This window comes from Electrophorus electricus, chromosome 6 (assembly GCF_013358815.1).
Source record: "Electrophorus electricus isolate fEleEle1 chromosome 6, fEleEle1.pri, whole genome shotgun sequence".
Classification (NCBI taxonomy): domain Eukaryota; kingdom Metazoa; phylum Chordata; class Actinopteri; order Gymnotiformes; family Gymnotidae; genus Electrophorus; species Electrophorus electricus.
This window is the reverse complement of record NC_049540.1, coordinates 16,512,036-16,533,573: the sequence shown is the minus strand read 5'-3', so window position 1 is coordinate 16,533,573 and position 21,538 is coordinate 16,512,036. Positions and strand designations below refer to the sequence as shown.

The window sequence follows — 21,538 nt, the reverse complement described above, 5'->3', positions numbered from 1 at the left end:
ACGGATATTTATGGATCATTGATCACAGTATAACTCCTATTATTTTTGAAAAATGCTGTTTTTAGCAGGTTACATTAGAGTACAGCATTTTGAACCTGAGAGACATGACATGAGCACATGAGGCGTAACTATAGTTTCAGCACAAAAGGTTTATATATATATATATATATATATATATATATATATGTATATATATATGTAAAAATATGTATATATATGTAAAAATATGTGTGTGTGTATATATATATATATATATATATATATATATATATATATATATATATATATATATATATATATATATATGTAAAAATACTTTCTTGTAATGAGAATGTTTTTATTAGAGTAAGTGATTCATTTGTACAATTTATTTAAAATCGTTTCAGATTAATTAAAACATTCAAAAACAGAATGAACCAGAAAAATCTTATTTAATATTAGGCCTAGATATTCAGTGAATCTGAAATATGAAATCTGAGCAAGTACTACAAAATAATTATCAAACAATTAAATCAAGGGGTTAAATTAATATAAATGTATATAAAAGTTTTATAACAATCTGTTTCTGATGTCTGTGATAGCATTTCCTTAGTAGCCTTTATAACCTAAAAATACCCCAACATACCAGAAAGACTAAAAGGGTGTGCATATATGTAAATAAATAAATGAAGGAATTCTGTGTTTTAAAGTGTCTTATTTATTCTAGTATATTTAATTATTATTATTTCACTTTTTATAGTTCAGAAGGACCATTTAATATTTATAGAATGGCATTAAGGGACAAATAGCATAGAGAACTTTCACCATAATTAGAGAGGATTTTTTAAAACACTCTTATTCTGATTTCATATCTTGCCTTCTGTTTTTAAAAAGGACATTTTAGGCCATGTAAACCATGTTTCGCGGTTAGTAAGGGTGACATTTTTTCAAGCATGTAGCTATTTTTTACTCACTTGTGTGCATGACTTGGCTGTTTGTGAATGAACAAAGAACTCCACTTGCATTAACAATAGGTGAAAACGAAGAGGAGTGAGAGAGTGGGTCCTAGAGACATTGTAAACTTAATGTCTGCACCACACTCAGATGTTGAAACCATTACCTACAAAGCATACCCCCTCACACACATACACGTACATGGACCAATGAATCAAGCAATGAGTTTTTGATTGCATGATCAACACTGTGCTCTTTAATTTTTTTTTCCACAATAAGGAATGCTACTGCACTATTACATTGTGTAGACTGAACCAAAATACGTCGTATAATTGCAAGTGTGCATGAGTGTGCGTGTACTATGCATCATTTATGTGCCTTCCAAATATTCCTGGGCCTACACCTGTACCAGACACATGTGAAGCCTTTATGAGTGAGACACACACCAACCAGCATGTGTTCAGCTCATTATGGTGCAGCAGCACAGCAGGTACAGGATGTCTGAAAGCATGAGGTAGACACAGATGTCCCCTTTTCTCACCCCACCACCTCGGGTTCCTGCTATCAATGCTGCTCTTCCCATTATAAAATGTAAATGCTTAAGGGACTTATTACAGTACTGCCAAAAAAAAAAAAAAAAAAACAGACTTGAGGGCCCAAGACCAGCTGCCCCTTATCATGCAAAATATCCTATTTATCTCCATTATCGCAAGGCTGAGGGTTTCCTGCAAACTGACCATTAATCTGTTTTAGAGCTGCGGACTGTTTTACGCTTGAGGGGAGGTCCCGGATGGCTGGACATCTCACTTTATGTTCCACTGGAAATCTACACATTTGACATTATTCTTGTTTTGTGAAACAAGGAGTTGTAGTTGCTTTGAATCAAGGAACAAGGAGTTGGGCGACGCAGTTTATCTTGTTTAATTCATACGAGCTCACTGGATTTGAAGAAAAAAAGTACAACTGGGTTGAAGGGCAGATAATCATCTTTAATCCTATAGTATGTGCATCTCTGCTGGGTGAATCATAGGATCCGCTCTTTTTTTTTTCAACTAAAAAGGCCTGTACGTATCTAGATAAATTAACATAATTGATTAAGATCTTTTAGTTTTTCCCACAAATAGTAAAAGCCTTGGTTTGCATAGGCCTAAATTACATTTGAAACAAAATTATTTAGATTTTAGAGACTTCAGCGTGCCCTAATAGCCTACATATAACGTCGCTTGTATGTCATTTTAATGTGCTAACATGGTATTTGTGTTTGCGTTACCGTACGAGATGTACAATGTTCACTTGGAGCTGAAACTTTCCACAGAAAACACAAGAAGCCGGTAATTCGACCAGTGGGAGAACAGCGACGAAGCAGGTGCTACCTTGAAAAATACCCATCTCGCGACTCTCCCCCCCCCCCCCCCCCCCCCCCCTTCGCCCGTAAAACCCTCCCACCAGACTTAAGCAAAATAACACATCTTCGAGTCCTGCTGGCGACGAACGGAGAAGCATGGTTAACCTCAGTGGCGTTACGCGTCTGTCGCCACTGTACCTCGGCAGCGAGAGCTTTGAGCGGAGGTCCAGGCTTATGTAAGTCAAGGCTAAAGAGATGCTGCCTTGAAATTGCACAGATCTACCGTCGCTCACTTCTCTTCGAATCTCTGTCTATGCGAATGGCACGGAGTGCTATGTGGACCAGAGAGTGATGCGCAGACTAGATCCAGTAAAAAGATGAAATGCTTCTCCCGGTACTTGCCTTACCTTTTCAGACCTCCGAGTACCATCCTTTCCTCCAGCTGTCATACAGAAGGTAAGGATTTAACGAGTCTATGTACGTAGCTGGGTATGCGGGTGTGCTAAATATGTTTCTGTGATCAAGAGCTAGTCACTGTGTAAGAAGTATTTGCAAAAAAACAAACAAACAAACAAAAAAACCCAACAACAATACTTTGGTCTGATCCACGCAGATAATGAGTCTTTCGTTACAATGTTTACCTAGAACCGACGAAACCAAGTCTTTACTAGCACTGAGATCGTTGTATTGACATTTGAAACTACAACATCATTTCGGGGTCACAGAAGATCTGACCGTTGTTTTTTCCACCTCCTCATTACATTATTAATGTTCCGTCATCTGGTGTTGAACTGTGTAAGGTTGTCACACTCTCTGATATAGCCTCTTCTCTTCTCTTCAAAATCACTCTTGCAAATGTGGGTAAAACTATTTCTGTTTCTATATTGGATAATTCAGATCTAAAAAAACCCCATGAACAATTATAAAAAAATATATATATGTTTAACACCCACTGTAACAATCACTGTAACAATAGAAAAAGTGGACTGCCTTCTGTGTCCTCTGTACTGTGGTAAACCTAAGTGAAGCCAGTATTTCCCTGCTCCATGATGGCAGAGGAGTGGTTCCAAGTCAGGAAGGACATATAGTGGTGGTCTGATAGACAGGAGAAGCTCTGTGCCACACATTTCTCAGACACCTCAGGAACCACTAATGCAGAGGCCTAGATTAGGTGCACATGACCATTTAGAAATTAGAATAGCAAGAATTTAGGCTACTTTAAACATTTAAAAATGTAAAGCTTTTGTTTAAGATCAAGTTATTTAATGTACATTCAACTAACTTACAGACCAGTAGAGACCAAAAAGCTGTTAAATGTCCTCTAGAGACATATATAAGTATGGAGGACCAGACACATTGGCAGACTTGCAGCAAGATGACTGACATGTATTATCTTGCTTATTTTATGCTCTCTCTCTCTCTCTCTCTCTCTCTCTCTCTCTCTCTCTCTCTCTCTCTCGCTCTCTCTCTTTCTCTCTCTCTCCTTCTGCTTGGAGGTGTCATTGGGATGGTCATGATTATATCAGAACATCTTTTATATAAGTGGGATTCCCTGCTATCTCACATAATTACATATAAGCAAGTTGTTGAACCTTGTGTTTATAGTAATGTTAATATTCAGAGGCTATTTCTTGATCCTGTTTGGATACAGACAAAGTGATATATACCAGTTTGTCAAACCAGTTTAACAGATTGCCAAGTATGCCATATTGCTGAACAGTAGACCTACAATACTTCAGTTTAATTATTATTAATTATATGTAATTATAATTATACCATACCATATAGAACCAGAACGATTTGGTTCGCCTGATGCTTTAGGTCTGAAGTTTAATGCATGGCATGGGTTTGTATATTAAGGTGACCTATATTTGTTTATTCTAGCTGTCCACAAAATATGGCAAACGATCTCTTGAGCACCCCCTAGTGTACTGGGGAGTAAGAAAACGTGATTATTGTGGAGAGTTTGGAGATTGGCATGCTTGGTGCAGAACGACATGGTCAGTCTGGCTGGTTTGGTTTGATCACCTTGGGCACTATTGTCACCAGGTTATGGATTCTGTTGCACAAGCAGCTTACCTGTTGAAGGCACAGTGTGTGTGTGTGTGTGTGTGTGTGTGTGTGTGTGTGTGTGTGTGTATGTATGTATGTATGTGTGTATGTATGTGTGTCTCTCTGATCTACACATATGACAGAGGGCACGCTTAAAACTGCTCTTTTGGGCACATGTTCATATATGGCCAATATTCTGTGTAAGATACTGGCAATAAGCTTATTATGTTCCTGTTTGACAGACTGATTAAATTAGAGTTCAGTAGTCATCAACCTGGCAAGTATTTGATTGACATTGATGAAAAAGTATTGTTTTTTTAATAGGCAAACATATGAAAGCCTATGACTGGGGGAACTATATCAAAACTGGAACTATGAATGCAGTAACTCAAACACCAGGGACAGCTTATAATGCTATGACTCACACATGAGTAAAATAACATGTTTGCACAGCAGGAAGCTCAGTCAGAAAATTGTTCTTTTCCGAATCTAATCAAATATTAATAGTACAGCTTGTGATTATAGAATTTCAAAGTCTTTTTGAATTGATTCGCTGCAAAGCTGAAAGAGAATATGAGGCAACAGGGCAGAGCCACAACTGGTTTGGAGCAATTTGGAATGGTAAAGTGGAGCTGGAGAAAACTGTAGCTTTTCGTCTGAAACCCAATGAAATCACCTTTGCTCCTCATAATTCTCCACTCGATCTGGTTAGAAACATCATTCACTCTTTTTCTCTTTTCCAGGCTGCTCAGGTTCCAGTTAGGGACAGTAATGGACACAGGTAGCCCTCTAGGTCTTCACATAAGTAAAACCTGAGTACTTGCCAAGAAATGGCCTCTGCCAGCCAGACAGATCCAATATCCCACAACCCCCTGTGGCATGTGTGCTGGAACTGGAATATAATGGAACACTATCAGCAAAATATCTGTCTTGCCCTCTTTCACCCTCCCGCAAACACCTCTGCTTCCATTTATTTTGCTCCCTGCCTTCCTTGTTTGCAGAAGAAGAAACCAAACAGACAAACAAATCTTTTAATGTTTACAATTGGGTCTGACAGCTCCCTTTACCTTCCCCTCACCCCGAGTCTTGTGATTTGTCCATTAAGAATACTCGTTTATCCAGAGCCCTCCACTGATGCTTCTCTTTCTCTTGTCCCCACCCAGGAATGATCGATTGGCTCTTAAAAGGCTTTGAATCCCTCTTTCTGCCCTACTTTGGTTTGAATGCAAGCCGAGCGTCTGCGAGCCTCTGTGTGATGAGGTTGAGTGAGACGGAGTGGTTGGGCTCTCCTCAAGCCCCCAGAGAGCACCGGTGGAGCTGCTAACACATACCAGAGATATTAAAGTGGTGTAAACATTCACCCATTGATCTCTTTGCTGGAAGGATTTCGGGAGAAGCAGAAAGCGAGAGTGAGAGTAGAGGGCGAGATAGATGGAGAGAAAGCAATGAAGGGCATAGGAGGGCTTGCTTTGATGAGTCCAGGTAGATAAGCTTGTATTGGAGAGACTGATAAAAGAAGCAAGTTGTCCATCATGGAATCCCAGGGGTATTACGCAGCCGTGCTTCTGCAGTTCAACATGTCTTTGTGCATGGCCTGTTCGCAACTACTGCAGAAATAGTTAACAGCTGACAGGTTAAATAGACCATGTTATCACAGTTAACATAAAGCTTGTTCGTCTTTACGCTGATCATGAGCAGGTGTTTAAAACAGATGCAGATGTTTAACAGAGATGGATAAAGATATTGAAACGGTAGGCATATGTAACCAAGGTATGGCAGGGGCTTCCCAGCACTCTACTTGGAAATTAATATCAGACATCCTGCTAACAGGTGCTTTGAAGGAAGGCAGTGGAGAGCAACTCTCCATACTATGCACTCCAATGGAATTTCTAATTGAGCTGATGGTGTATCCACACGTATTCAATTCTGGCCTGGGTTTGTGTGCTGTACGAAATGAGCACCGTCATGTGAGGTGTGGGTGGCCATATCATAGAATAGGTTTGTGTTAGTGGATGTGGTATGGAACCGTGGTATGGTGAGGGGGATAAATGAATGGAAATAGATATGGCAGGACGTCCTTTTCTCGGGCACACTTGAGCTATGTCAGCAACAGTGAGATCTCGGGGCAAAGGCCTGAGGCTCCGCAGGGAGGATGGGGGCGAGAGGGAGAGAGAAGACACAGAGATGTGAAGGGTAAGAGAGATGAGATGGAGAAAAGAGAGAAGGTGCTGAAGAGGGCGTGGAGGGTGCCACTTGGTTAGTGTAGGTGTATGATAGTGAATGAGGTCAAAGGATGATGGACAAAAGCAAAGTGAACCTGAAGAAAGACAATTGGATATTGTAGAAGGTGGATAAGAGGCCACTGAGTGAAAGGACAGACACAGATTTCACAGAACAAATGAAGGTAGGCCAAATGTTTTGAACAAACCAGAAACGCAGCTGTTAAACAGAACTGGTTACTCTAATGTTTTAGCACTTTGTGAAACACAGAAAATACTTTTTTACCCATTTTCTATCTTTAAAACATATCACTCGAGCCTCCAACCTTCCCCCGCAACCCTAACCCCCAATCATCGTTTATGCCAGAAGATGGATTCCAGAACATTCCACACCAGAGAGACACAGCCGCTGTCCCAGTGGGTGCGAGAGAATGCAGGGGGCTATGTGTGTCCATGCGGGAGATCCCCCTGGCTGAGCTAGGGTTCGGTAGGCTCTACTCGGCTCATCGTGCCCGGGAGGAGGCATCTCCACTCAGAACTCTGCCATAAGCGGGACGTGCTACAGGAAGTACAGAGCGACTTGCCAGTTAAATCCCACAGCGCTCGTGTTATTAGCTGGCAGCTCCGAAGGGATAACTTTGTGAGTTATACGAACATCCTTGTGCTGTTCAATTGGTGAAATCATGTTTAGATCCCACGTTGCCTTTGTTCAAGGCTGTTCAAAATAAACTTGCCATTGTGAGATGCCAGCTGATCAATGGATGAGTTTATATTATATTATCTTTACATGGCAATGGGCTTTAAATAGATGTTGGTCGATAGCAGTATGATTGGACTTGGTTCCACCAACTCTGAACAACTGATAAAACAATAAAGCTCACAGATATTGATTTTTTTAAATGAAACATGATGTGCTGTTTTAAATGGACGAAGGAGTCATTGGTATTGAGCTCATTTGGTGCGGTAATTCCTTGCCCTCTGGGCCATGTTTGAAATCAGCGTTCACTAACTGCAGGACATAGATACAAAGGTGATTCCTCAATGAAGCCACTGCCCACTGCCCACTGCCCAATCTTGTCACTAGTCTGTGATAATTCCTTTGTTTGTTTTGGATCAAGGTGAAACCATGCCAGACATGATTTTTAGATGTGTAAAATGTTTCTTTCTATGAGGAATGGCGTGGGTAATTTGAGAATGCATGACTTAGACTGAAATAGAATAGTTGTATGTCTAAGGTCCCAAGGGTGCAATTCTAGGAAATGGACAGAGCAGTCACCTGCGAACCACATCCCACTGGGAGTACTGGCTGTCCAATCATGAACGCCTGTCCATTCTATAAGCTCCTCCCCTTCAGCTGAGCCCAGCATGTCCTAATCCTAATTGCCTCTCATATGATAACACTTGGAGCATATGCCAGTGCCTCCAGCCATATATAGAGTTATGTAAATGTATGGGGTAGTGCCATTACTCATCTAGAGCAAGAACAGAAGGCACTCTTGGTTGAAATCCCCATTGATTCAAAGAGCTTCTTGGTGTCTGAGTTAGATTCATGAAAATTCAGTTGCTGAATGAAGGGGGCCCTCCTCCTTTGTAAGGGCTGTCAGCCAGATTGAGTTTAGTTTAGACTCCCTGTAGAAAAGACCCTGCTCAAATCAGGGCACTATAATTACAGAACACATGAATGTGCACATGATTTTTCCATGATTAAAGATAAGGTTATATGATCACAGCAAAAAAAAAACTTAGCAATTTTAATGAATGTGTACTATAAATGCCTGTGATTTTTTGAATATAAGCAAATATCTCAGTATAAGACTGTAAGATCCATTACATTACACATTACATTACAAAATGGTCTTTACTGTGAAATGTTTCTATTGACTTCTCTTTCATCAATTCAAAGTGGGTGTTAGCTGGACAGTCCATTCCATTAAAAAGCCTGCAAGGCAGATAGCGATAGCATAAACGCTGTATTGCGATAATAACGTTTTGAGTTATACCGCCGAAGACTAAATCCAGGGCTTTTTTCCTCTTAATGTTATTCAACAGCCATTTGCTCTGTGTTCGATAATGCCCAACAAGTAACCAGAGGAGACCAGCGTGAGCTGTAATTACATGGTCTGTGGAAAGTCCGGCCATTAGCGGGTGTGCATGGTAAGCTCAGCTCTAGGCCCCCGCAAGAAAATAGGCCAGTTGTGTCATTTAATAAAGAATGACATTCCCCTCAGGTGATGGCGCAGGAACGTTTAGGATCCCGCTACGTGTGGGACGTGCCTCCCCTTCAATATTTTTGTTATTTATGAAAACGTTTCAGTCTGCCGTGGTTTGGACGGAATGAAACGCAGAAGCAAAGTGATTGTGTGCTTCATGTTTTACCGTGATATCTGATGTGAGGTCATGGGGAGGTTTGGGGCAGGGGCTTAAAACATGATTCGTGTGAAAGACATGCGTGTATATTTTTGTTCACCCTGCTGCTGCCAACACATGGGACTGGCTGATAAATGGGGGAGGGGGGGGGGGCGGGGTGTTGAACAGAGAGAGTTAGATATACTGAATTTGCTGGATTATGAGTCACTGTTATACCAGTGTTTTGGCAGCTAGAGATATCAGGCATGCTAATGATTAAAAGGAAGTCTAATTTTTTTCTCCTGATGGGCGCTGCTTTACACAACAACTGTTTCAGAGAACATCTTGGCCCAGCTAATCGTACATGAACCCTGACACATCAAAGATGGAAAAAGGACAGCTACACAATCCATCCACCATTAGTGTTCAGTTCGTGACCTACCAACTTTCCTGAAGTATGAAACCAAAAATGTCCCGGGCCTGTTCTGTGTTGCTGTGAATATGATTCAGAAAACGGACAGTCATGGTGCTTGATAAATGCAGGAAATTGCAGGGAATTAAAGGGAATTAAAATCCATTCCTTGGCTCCTCATGTTCTTCTGAACCAACGGAGATGAGGTCTTTTTCTGTTCATTAAACCATCTATAAGTTGACCTTTACAACTTGACCTACTTTGTGGTTAAAGAGAACGGATGACCTGCAAGTCTTTGATCATGGCCTCTAAGTCCACACTTCAAATCCTTAATGACAGTTACTATTGCTTGTGCTCAGTTTAACAGTGTCTAGCTGGCCAACTATGTCATCTCGCCCAACAACGTGCCACAGAGGTTTGGCTGCCAAAGTCTCCCGCTTAGCTGTGCAAATGATCACCTATCGCAGGAAATTCTGCATCCTGGTCCTTATTTTAGGCTCTGACTGTGAAGCTGATGTGATAACATGGTTGCCCAGGCAGTCCTGCTGGCAATGCAGAGGCTGAGGGCAGAATGTGTCCCCCTGAAACCAGCTGTGGGGGATGTGATTTATTTCTGTGGAATGGGAAAGGGAGGCGAGGGGACAGGAGTTTGTGTGCACTTCTGCCATGTGTCTTAAGTGCTAATCTTCGGCTAATGAGGATGTGCCTTCTGGCTGGTTTTCCAGCTAAGATATGACTGAGCAGTTGCTGAAAGAGCTGTAGAGAGTACGTTCTTTAAAATGTCAAAAGAGGAACGTTTATAAAATGTTTACCATGAAAAGAGCACTAGTTTTTTGTGTGTTTTTGTTATTAATTTTTATTAAAATGCAGACTGTAGCAAACAGATGTGCCACTGTCTCAATAGTCCTTTACATTAATTAGTAATGATAAGTAATGGGTAGGACTTTGACCTACTGTCTGATTGATAGACCCTTTATGGCTCACTGTGCACACTCTACATTTCAGCATTTTGCAGTGTAGCAAGTCCCTAATAATTAAGTAGTGCTTTTCGCTATGGCTGACCAGCTTCTCAGTGCGGGCTGTCTGCTGAGCCATGTTTGGGTTGTTTTAAACCTGGCATGTGCTAAGTAGTCACATATCTAATAGTGCTTTTACAATGATCACATCGCTTCCCAGCATTATCGTATCTACTTGGCTCTTCTGTTTTGTGTGTGTGTGCGTGTGCGCGTGTGCGCGTGTGCGCGTGTGTGTGTGTATGTATGTGCATAAATAGTCTGGGCACTTCCCTCCACACTCGTGACTATGACTCACAGTTCAAATGGCTTGTAAAACAGGCAGGAGAGCAGGGCAGCTGGCAAGGAAAATACCAGAAACGCCTGAGACTGACACTCTCTCTCTCTCTCTCTCACACACACACACACACACACTTACTCTCACACACACACTTACTCTCTCACACACACCCACACACACACACACACACATGCACACACACATGCACACACACACACACACACACACACACTTACTCTCACACACACACTTACTCTCTCTCTCACACACACACACACACACACACACACGCGCGCGCTCTCACACACACACTTACTCTCTCACACACACACACACACACACACACACACACACACACACACGTGCGCACACACACACACACACACTTACTCTCACACACACACTTACTCTCACACACACACACACACACACACACACACATGCGCTCTCACACACACACTCTCTCACACACACACACACACACACACACAAACTCACACACAAACACATGCGCACACACACACACACACACACACGCACACACTTACTCTCACACACACACTCACTCTCACACACACACACACACACACACACAAACACGCACATGCACACACGCACTCACACACGCATACACATTCACTGCATGCACACCCAGACCAACAAACAATAACCATAATTCACATATATAGCTATGTCAATTTTTGACTACCTCTTCAAGGGGCCTCCAAGCAGCTGGGGAAAAAATATTAACCAATAATCACGTCATGGTTTCACGATCCAATCAAATCCCAAAGGATAAACTGCAAATCCTGCCAATGCCTGAATAACTTTCACTCTTTCACTTAGAAATATTGTCATATTAGGGAAGGAAAATGCATTATAATTTGACCTTAAAAGAAACGTTTGCCCCACCAGTCTTGCACTGCCAATGTTTGCAACCTATAGTCCGTGGCTGTTTATGCTGTTTAAAGTGTCCTCGCTGTGGCCGGCTCTATCTAAAGCTAATCTTTAGTACCTAAAAGCTTCCGTCCCACAGAGCCTGTGCTGCGATGTTTCCCCTTTCTTTGCTATGTCCCTGTGTGTCTTTCTGTGTCTCTCTGTTGATCTTAAGGATGGTAAAAGGGGTTGGAAGGGGATTAAGTGGTGATGACTAGGAGATGAGCAAAACCCATGCCAGGAACCCATCAAGCAGTGACTGATGGCAGATGAGGTGTCTCTGTACGCAAGCCATGTTCCTAAACCACATTTTGGTTCTAGTTTGTTGATGAGATGCTGATCTTCAAGTTCATTGATGGATTTTCCAAGTGTATCTGTAGACAGCTGAATCCCCAAGCAGAGACTTCCCCTGTCTGAGCTGACAAGAATTGGAGGGGGGCTCTCCTGGTGCTGTTCTGGTGGGGGTTGGCCGCTACGATGGAAGGCAGGACACTAGAGAGCGCCTCTTGGAGTCTGGATCCCACCAACCCCACGTTTAATGGTGTTCAGCATGACAGGCCCACTCCGAGGTCCACCACAGCTCAACCTTCTAGTACTTCCCTCAAAAAGACAACATCTTCAGGAAGCTGTCTGTGAGCAAAAATAACTATTCCTACTTGTGGTCCTTAGACAACAAGTATGTTTTGGGATTTCTTTGTTGTTGTTGTTTCTGTGCTATACTTAGATTTTTAACAGATATTACTTCATGACATATTTTGAAAAAAAAGGCAAAATCATGCTAAAAATGAATCAGATTTGGTTGTGTCTACAGCAATACACACTGTCTGGCTGACTGGTAGTGAGCTGTTAGTTAGCTCTGTAAGAAACCTATAGCAAGTATATTAGCCATGCTTGGTAAAACTCTTTAGGCAAAGGCACATTTCACAATTCACCACTAACCTTCAGATTATTTTTGGTAATTAAAGCTTAATACTGGTTGTGGTGACAGAGACCGTCACACCCTGAAGGAGAGAGGGTGATGTATAATGCCCAGTGTGTGAACCCTGGTGAGGGACATGGATGTAACCCTAGATGATTGGCGTGCAAAGGACCCATGAAAGGACAGGTGTGCGCTCCAGTGGAGCGCACAGACGGAGACGGTCACCCCCTGAAGGAAAGAGGGCGATGTGACAGGGATTGTCACTTCAGGCAGGTCTTAGGGGTGCTCCGGCTGCTATTTCAGGGAGCTGGCTCTTTGATCTGGTGGTCAGGGCACATGTTTAAGACCCAAGTTCAAGACCCAAGTTGTGTGCCTTTAGCCTTTGTCACACTGGTACTTACGCCTTTACTTGGGTCGCATTTCAGTGTGAGGTTTTCTTTGTCATTTGAGAAAAGGAAGAGAGAATCTCTCTTAAGTTTCTTTAGTTCAGTGTTCCTGTAATCCCTGAGCTGTCTGGAGACTAAGTCACTGGGCCCCTACCTCTACATCAAAGGTTTCTTAACCTTAATTCTTACAGGTAGATTAACCAGTCAAGGTTTTGGCATTACTCAGTATTACTGACCTGACGGATGACTGAACACTCCCAGTTAAGCAGTTCACATTCACATTGGGGGTTTATGTCCTGTGCCTGACAGTGTGTTCTTCATGACAGCCCATTGCCAGCTAAGATTGTAATGGAAAGCTGAATCCTAAAACAAAAAAAAATCCTAAAATGAATCCTAATATGAATCCTAAAAAAGAATCTTATCGTATTGTATTATTTACAGCTTAGTTACACTGTTTTATAGAACCTATTTGTTTGTTCAAGGACATGCATCCTTACAATCTTCTGTTCTGAAATAAAATTTCCATTTTGAACTGAACCGATATAGTACATGATTAGAGGTTTCTAGAATAAACACAAATCGAGTCTTGATCTCAAAATAAAAATCAGGAAAACCTGGAAAGGTGCACCCATACTGCCAACACACTCAGCTGCAGCGTGAGCACTTAAGCCCCGAAAATAGCAGCAGCAGGGGTGGAGCTATGTCCAGATGAAGCCGCGTAAGTTCAGGCGGGGTCGGGAAGTGGGTCGAGTGGGACCCAGTGGGATAGTGGGAGAGGAATACTGGGATTGGAGTGCGCACAGATGTACATCCGGAGCCCGATGAGGGGTGGAAGCAGGGGGTGGAGGGGCACAGAAGTGCATAAAGCGTGCCCATCGTTCCGGAGGAGCTCATGCTGAATCCAGCCCTTTGATGGAGGAGGTGGGGCGCTCACCAGTTGGCGACTATTACAGCGCAGCTTTTCGAGCCGGGCCTGGCAGTCTTTCAGAGTGCTGGTTAGGGCCTACTTGAAAGCCTCGCTCATCTGGAGTGTTAGAGCAGGCATCTCGGCTGAGGACATGCAGCCTAATTAAGCCTCACTGTGTTAATGCCTCTTAGGCATTTATTTCAGCTGTGCCACTGCATATTTTTGCCTCCGATGTTGAAATGTTGTCTTGTGGAAATCAAGGCTGCTGTGTACTACACAGCATGGTCCTGTTGTCAAGGCTATGTCCCTTGGGTTGTGCTAAAAAGCCATATGACATGTGAATATAAAAATGGACTTCTGTTGCCATCTGTAGTTGGCTCCCTAGTAGCAGTCGTGTCACAGCTTTGGGTTTGAACGACAACGTATCTGTCCATATTCTTTTATCCCCACCGTCACATAGCAGAGAACATCAAACTCCAGGGTTCTGAGAAGTGGTCAGTGTTTCTTATTATAGCAGCATGGTGCACAGCTGTAGTTTCTCATGACTCATTTCCATCTCTGTTTCCTGGAATGGGCATGGGCACCAATGCTTATTACAGTTTAATGCCCAACGGCAGAAAAGCCTTTCACCTACTGATCCGGGAGCAGTTTTTCACCTAACAGTAGTCCCTTTAGACCAATTCATATTTAGACAATAAAGCTGCTTCTTGGTCAGGCAGTAACTTTCCATAATACAGCAGCACAACAGTAGATATCCCTGCAGATGCATTTGAGATACTCATTAAAGGCCCAGTGTGAAGGCTGACAGTGTGAGATTATAGTAATACAATAGTGTGTGTGTGGCATATCAAGTGCAAAATGTCTTTTATGCACACTGATGCCAAGAGGTGAAGAAACAGCACTTTTAGTGTTAGAGGTAAACAAATAGCTTGTGTCTTCTAATGTGTGTTGTGTGATTTTGGATTGATTTTATGATTTTTCTACAAAATCAATCCATTCCAATTTTTGTACAAAATCAATTTTTTTTAGTGTGAAAAGAATCTTACAAGGAGTCTGTATGAAAAAAGTAATAGGTGCAGACTCATATAAAATCAGTTTTTATCAGTGTGGTTATTTTCTTCTGTTTACCCAAATGTAAACCACTGCATCATGTCACCATATCCAATGAAGAGGCAAAGAGTCTCAGATTTAGTGACTGACCTCTAAAATATAGCCATTAATTATGTATATAGTTCAATTAAGCTTTAAAAAAAAAACTGTTTTTGTAATATATATATTTCAGGAGTGTTATACCATCTTATTTGTGTAATATACATGTTCTGTGGCCCAGGAAAATGATGTAATGTTTGAGGTTAGCCAGGAGGTGGCAGTGTGTGGTAAGAGTTTTAATACTAGCTCTAGATAGTCAAAGGCCGCATGCATGGAAGTGACAGACAGCTGTGGATAAAGCCAGGTGGTCTTATTTCTGCCTCACTGCCTCTGCTAAGCTTTGCCATGGGTGGGAATGCAGCTTAGGGTATGCCAGATCCGTGTGTGTGTGTGTGTGTGTGTGTGTGCGTGCACGTGTGTGTTGTTGGCTGCCTGCATGTGAAGGGTTCATCATTTCTGTGTACCAGAGTATATGTAGCTGCTGTTATTCATAAAGCTACATACACATGATGCAGAGAATGCAGAGAAAGCCCCACTCACTGAGCTACACCCAATACGGTTATGATCTTGTCTATATCTGACTCTAAAGATTGTTAGGGTCAGTTCAATACTATTAGGCTGTTAGTAGTTTGTGACAATGCTACAGTATTAATTGATTCAATGACCTGTAAATAGTTCAATAGCTTCATCAGTAAGCCAGGGAGAAATGTCCAGATTTTGTAACCTGATACACACAGCTGGGCTTAACTGAGTGACCCTGACTTTATGTTCTCTTGCACATCAAAGATGCTAAATATTGAAAACAACAGCGGCTGATGCTGGAAGAGAACGCGACGTGTGTCACCATCACCATGGTGACGGCTGCTGGCTCTCAGCAGGACCGGCAGGGGTGCGGAAGCTCCCGCCATGAGCCGTCTGCCCGATCCCCGGAAAGCCCCCCTCGTGGCCCTGTCGGGGACAAGCTCCAGTGCCCCCTCCCCTCCCCATGCTGCCGTTACCAGGCACAACAACAGGTCACCGTTTAAGACTGATGGGTCTACTGAGAGAGGGCCATATGGTGCTTTGGGCAGAGTGGGGCCCTGCAAGGGAGATGGGCCCAGTGTTGCTGGAGCAGAGAGTTAATTCCAAACTCATTCATAAGACTGAGCCCTGGGGTGACTGTAGACACAGCACCTTGGACAGCGGCAAGCTTAATCCCACAAATCACATTGCTGAAAAGCATTCACAGGCATAGGATTATGTGGATCCACAATCTCAGTTAAATCCTATAAGGTTAACTAGGTTTCAACATCGTTGTTTACCTGAACTCTAGTCTTAAGTTCCCAGTGATGGTACTACTTGCACTGGTTCCAACACTACAATAGATTCAGCTCTTTTGTTTTGCAGAAGGTGGGAGAAGTTGTGTTTTAAACATGCCCCATTCAGATTCTGCTAGCGAATCATATAATGACTGCTGTGATTGGCAAGCTCTTGGTATACCGTACTACGCTGTGCCTAATTCATCAACCTCACTCAAATTTACAGTGAAATTGTACCTGATTGAGACACTATTGTGGTTGTCATAACAACTATAAAGGAGAGTATCTAGTCCCTGTGATAAAACCAGTCACACTGATGCAACTCAGAGTGGCACAAATCTGGCTGCTCTTATCCTGGAAATTAGGGCCACAGGCTTGCTTTGGAAGACTTGCCTTATGAGACTATAGATTTGCTGTATTTCACTGTCCAGTAAATAATTGGTGATAAATTGCATGTTGCCTTGCATATGCAAATGAAAATGGCTCTATTAATACATAGAACATCTTGTAGGGACATCAAAGAGTTACTGCATCTGTTGGCCCGTCGTACTTGAGCCTCATACGCACATTGTGTATCTGCTGATAAGGGATTCCATGCCGTTGGTAGCTGGCTGTTTTCAGTTAGATTGACTTTGCAGCTGTCCCCTCAAGCAGAATGTTCATGTGTGTCATCTATGTATAGAAAATTAAAGATCGTAGCCCAAGCTATGAACCACCAGATAAACCACCTATGGGCTATTGTGGGACTGTCCATGGTCCTGAAAATAGAAGCTCCTGTTTTCCCCTTCCATGGAACATCCCACCACTACCCCATAACATTGTTCAATATTAGAATCACTGTTATATTAGAGATGCTCTTTAGGATTAGAATACAGTTATAACAGTGTTATAGTAGAGATACTCTTTAGGATTAGAATACAGTAATGAGAGTGTTATAGTAGATATGCTCTTTAGGATTAGAACAGTGTTGATTTGGCCCACTGACTGATAAAAGGGAGACACTATTCAATTAACTAGACCTAATAATGTATTTAAACCTAGAGTTGTTGGACCAGCTCAAATCTATAGGGCATTGATAAAGCAAACAATTAAATTGGAACCTATGGCTACAATTCAACGTGTGTGTGTGTGTGTGTGTGTGTGTGTGTGTGTGTGTGTGTGTGTGTGTGTGTTGAAAGATAGGACACAGTTTAGTCCATAAGATCCATATATACCCTATAAAGCAAGAAAAGCACACACACAATATACTTTTGATTTTCAAGTTGCAATAGACAATGTATTCTGCCAAGGGCACATAATCACCCTTATAAAGTTGGATTACCTTGCATCCTTGACAACACATTTGTCTTATTCAAATATGGCTGATATTAACCATAAACCATAAAAATGTAGATATGAAAATATGTAGACTTCTTAAAGTTTGGCTATTTATGGCTTAAAGCACTTTCCTGGCATGTGAGCCAAAATTGCAGTGGTCATCATGACTTTAAAAAACCTATTAGATCATACCAGAGCAGTCTGCTTTTAATCCGCTCCCCCAGAGCTGTGCATTTATCTCCATGGGTCTCTCACACCTACCCACACACAAAAACCCACCCCCCACCCCACAGCCACACACACCCGTGACTCTACCCGGTCCTTGGTTCAGTGTTTTCCTCGTCCTTGGCTATTGTGTGATTGCACGTCTGATCCCCCCCAGCACCCGCTGTCTTTGTCCTGGTGGTTTTCTCACTTTCCCTGTTTGGTCTTGTCGCCTGTGACTGTGTGGCGTTGATTGTGCTCATTCCACCTTTGCCTGTTTCTCCAGTCTGCCGCTGCCGCTTCTCATGGAGGGCACTCTGCACTCCTCTTCTAATCCCCCCCCCCTTTCCAAAATAGATGAGTTGGCTCTCTTCCTAATAAGACTTTGTGAGGCATGGAGAGGTGTCTGAGAAGTGTTCGTGTGTGTGTGTATGTTTGTGTGTGTGTGTGTGTGTGTGTGTGTGGGGGGGGGGTGGCTTTGCTAAAATTATAGCAGGGGTTGTATTTTTGGTATTATTGCAAGCTACAGAGATATATATTTTGTGTCATGTTTCATGCCACTATTCCTTTCATGCTACTACTGTCTTTCATCCTATTGTGTACTAATTAACATAATCCAATATTATACCCTGTGTTTGATGAGTAAATATTCAGTGTTTTGGCAGCATTTTTTTGTCCTAAGACACCAATGATCTTGCTTTATGCTCAGGATCACGCATGTTCTCAGCCTCCACAGACCCACATGCCCACACAACGCGCATGCTCTCAGCCTCCGCAGACTTACAGGTGCACACAGTGCGTGGTGGCGGCTGCCTAGTGTTACTGTCACATAATCCCATTTGCTCTAATTATAAAAGTAAGCCATCTGATGTGCCATTGCACCTCGCACGTTGTCTAGTATTTTTCCGAGTTGCACGGTTTGCCCGAGACTTGATGCTCAGAGTGCTTGGGTTGGGCCCATTGATCTGCGGGAACGGGGGTGTTTATCATCGCAGCTCTCTGTGATGAGGTCATGAGAGTGTGATCTTCCCTCCTTCCAAGGACACTGATGAGTCATTGTGTGTACACAAGCTCCTGTAATGTTGGCCACCTGACCTGTCCAAATCTAAACCTTTTAAACCCCAGACGGAAATTTACAGTTAATGTTTCAAATGACTTATTTGTCAATGTGGCAAATGTCACATTTGGGTCAAATTTGACAATCTGTTGAAACTGATATGTCTCGGATAATATATCAGCATTTAACAATTTGATTCTGGCATTTAAAATCAGAGCAATGTTTTAAGGCAAGAACAATATCTATACAGTATATAGAGAGAATGAATTCACTTCTGTATACATGTATGTCTTCTTGAGGATAGATGAGTAAGGCTTGGTAGTAGCCTTGGAAGAGACATACAGACCATACACATTTGGTCACCAGGTTTGCTGTGATTAATGAGAATAAACTTCAGTGCTAACTGTAATCATGTTGGGCTATAACCAAATACAAGTAATGGCAGTACAGGGGACTATTAAAATAACTCTTATAATCCACATACTGTACATTTAATATCATTTACCATTCAGAATGGTTATTTTTTAAGGTAATCCTAGAATACCTCACCACCAATTATTAAAAAAATATTCAAATATTAAATTTTCCTTTAAAGAAATAGCATAATTTCTTGTTTAACTTTTTTAAAATTAGTATACTCACACTTTCATGTTTGTGCCCTAGAGCTGATACAGCATCCTGTGATTGCCGACTCTGCTAAGATTAGTCTTAGCTACAAAACCGTTTCTTGTTTATGGAAAGCCATTTGTTAAATAAATAGAAAGGGAATTATGAAATAATTTACCATACAAATAAGTAGGACATATCTAAATGAGTAAACTAATGGAGGAAAAGTATATTTAAATGAAAGTCATCTAATTATTCTTATATACAACTATATAATTTGATTTAATTCAATGAAATTAATTACAGTTTTTGTTTCTTTATTTACATTTTATAAATGGGACATTTATAAATGGCTCTTTACCCAGTTTACTTTTATACTTACTGACAATTCATATTTATTTCATCATTCCTGATTTCCTCGAGACTTTATTTCAAGATTGAATTTCTTTAGTTATTTTTATTTCTTTTATTAATTTATTATTGTCCATCTGGTCACCTTAAATAAATCAGTTTTAATGGCTTGAGTAGCTTGACCTTTCAAATATGTTGATGGAAGTCTTCTAGTCTAGACTCTCCTTGGAACCATAATGCCTTTTATCAGTTAGGGGCCCCTTTCACTCCATTGGTAAATAAAATAAACATAATGTGGCAAGAAATAAATATTAATAAAATGAAAAGTGAGTACAAATTATAAAATGCATCAATTTATCAATTAATGTAAATATTCATGTATGTATATATGAATATATTCATTTAATTACTTAAATGATCTTGGCAAAAAGGAAACCTTGAAATTAAAAATGTCACTTTCAACCACCAACTCTAGAGCGTGGAGTATATCTAATATTGTTTATCTAAAGTATATCTAATATGATTGATGGTTTGCAAGGATTAATAAGAAAAACATTATTGATGAATTCAGAGAGGACACTAAAAGCTTGTCAGAGCAAACTGAAAAAATAGAGGCTGTTAATCTAAATTATCACTGAAAATAATATACTTTTTTCCTATTTTTGAATGCTTATATGTAGAATGGTCTACTTATTGTAGCGCCACTCTGGGAATGGAGAGGGTCAAAATGAGGGTAACTGGTGCAGTGTACCAAGCTTAGTATAAGGGGGTAATTCTTGCCTATATCAGATCCTCTTTTGAGTATGAAGACATGTTTGTGCGTACACTTGAAGACATACAAGCACGTCTTAATGCCCAATGGGAATATCAGAAGATCAGAATATTCCGTGACCATGTCTTCATACTGCATATACGTATTCCGCAGACATATCTTCAGTTCGCAAGACCACGCCTTCATTCCTCAAGCGCAGGTTCACCAAGTACATCTTCATGTTGAAAGAGAGTCTGAATACAGGCAGGAATCAACCCTTATAACAGGAGAAAATGTCTGGCTAAAATGCCTCCAGATAATGAAACAACAGAATCAATAGAAATAAATTCTCAATGAATATGCAGGGCTATACCTTGTTAACTATATAACATGTTAACTATATAACAAGTTAATGTTACCTAGGTTGATAAGTTAACACAATGTTAGGTACATTGGTGGTTGCCAAGAAACTGGTGCATGTACAGTGGCGAAAATGTGAGAAAAATGAGAAAAATGTCTGGGGAGGCTAAGGTATGATTGAATAATAAAGAGATGGCAGGGGGTGACCCGACAGTGATGCTGTATTTGCCAAATGACAGAAAATGCTGGAGTTCACAGCCATGTTACCGTGTTAGTCCTCATTAACATTAACATAAAAGATGACACCAGTGCATGCTAAGTGATTCTCAATGCTAACTGGTTCACAAGATGGCCCTCCGTAGTTAAGGTTACTGTAGATGAGTATAGATGCTTATCAACACAGAAGGAGGCAAAATTCTATTTCCAAATTCTATGCCTCCATTTGAACTGTTTAACAGCTTTTTTACAAGATTTGATTGGCGATACTGAATTTTCATCCTGATTCTGATTTGCCGGTTTACCTAACAGAGGATGATCCGATTCTTTGCAGGTCTAAGTGAGCTAGCAAGCTCTCCACATATCCCTGCATTTATTTAGTCCAAAAAAGCCTGAACAGAACCATGCATTTTCCCTGTGAATCTAATTTGCAGTGTGGAAATCACTATAGTATCAGTAACAGCCCTCCTCTGATGTCACT

At 41.3% G+C, this 21,538-nt stretch overlaps 1 protein-coding gene across 1 annotated transcript in view; it reads left to right on the top strand.

Annotated features, from left to right (window-relative positions):
* Positions 1-2,424: 2,424 nt before the first annotated feature.
* Positions 2,425-21,538, top strand: part of ppp2r2bb (protein phosphatase 2, regulatory subunit B, beta b) — a 55,454-nt gene continuing 36,340 nt past the window's right edge. Inside the window, exon 1 of the mRNA XM_027023452.2 lies at positions 2,425-2,734. Coding sequence (XP_026879253.1) covers positions 2,656-2,734 — 79 coding nt within the window. The 5' untranslated portion in view covers positions 2,425-2,655. The remainder of the gene's footprint in view (positions 2,735-21,538) is intronic.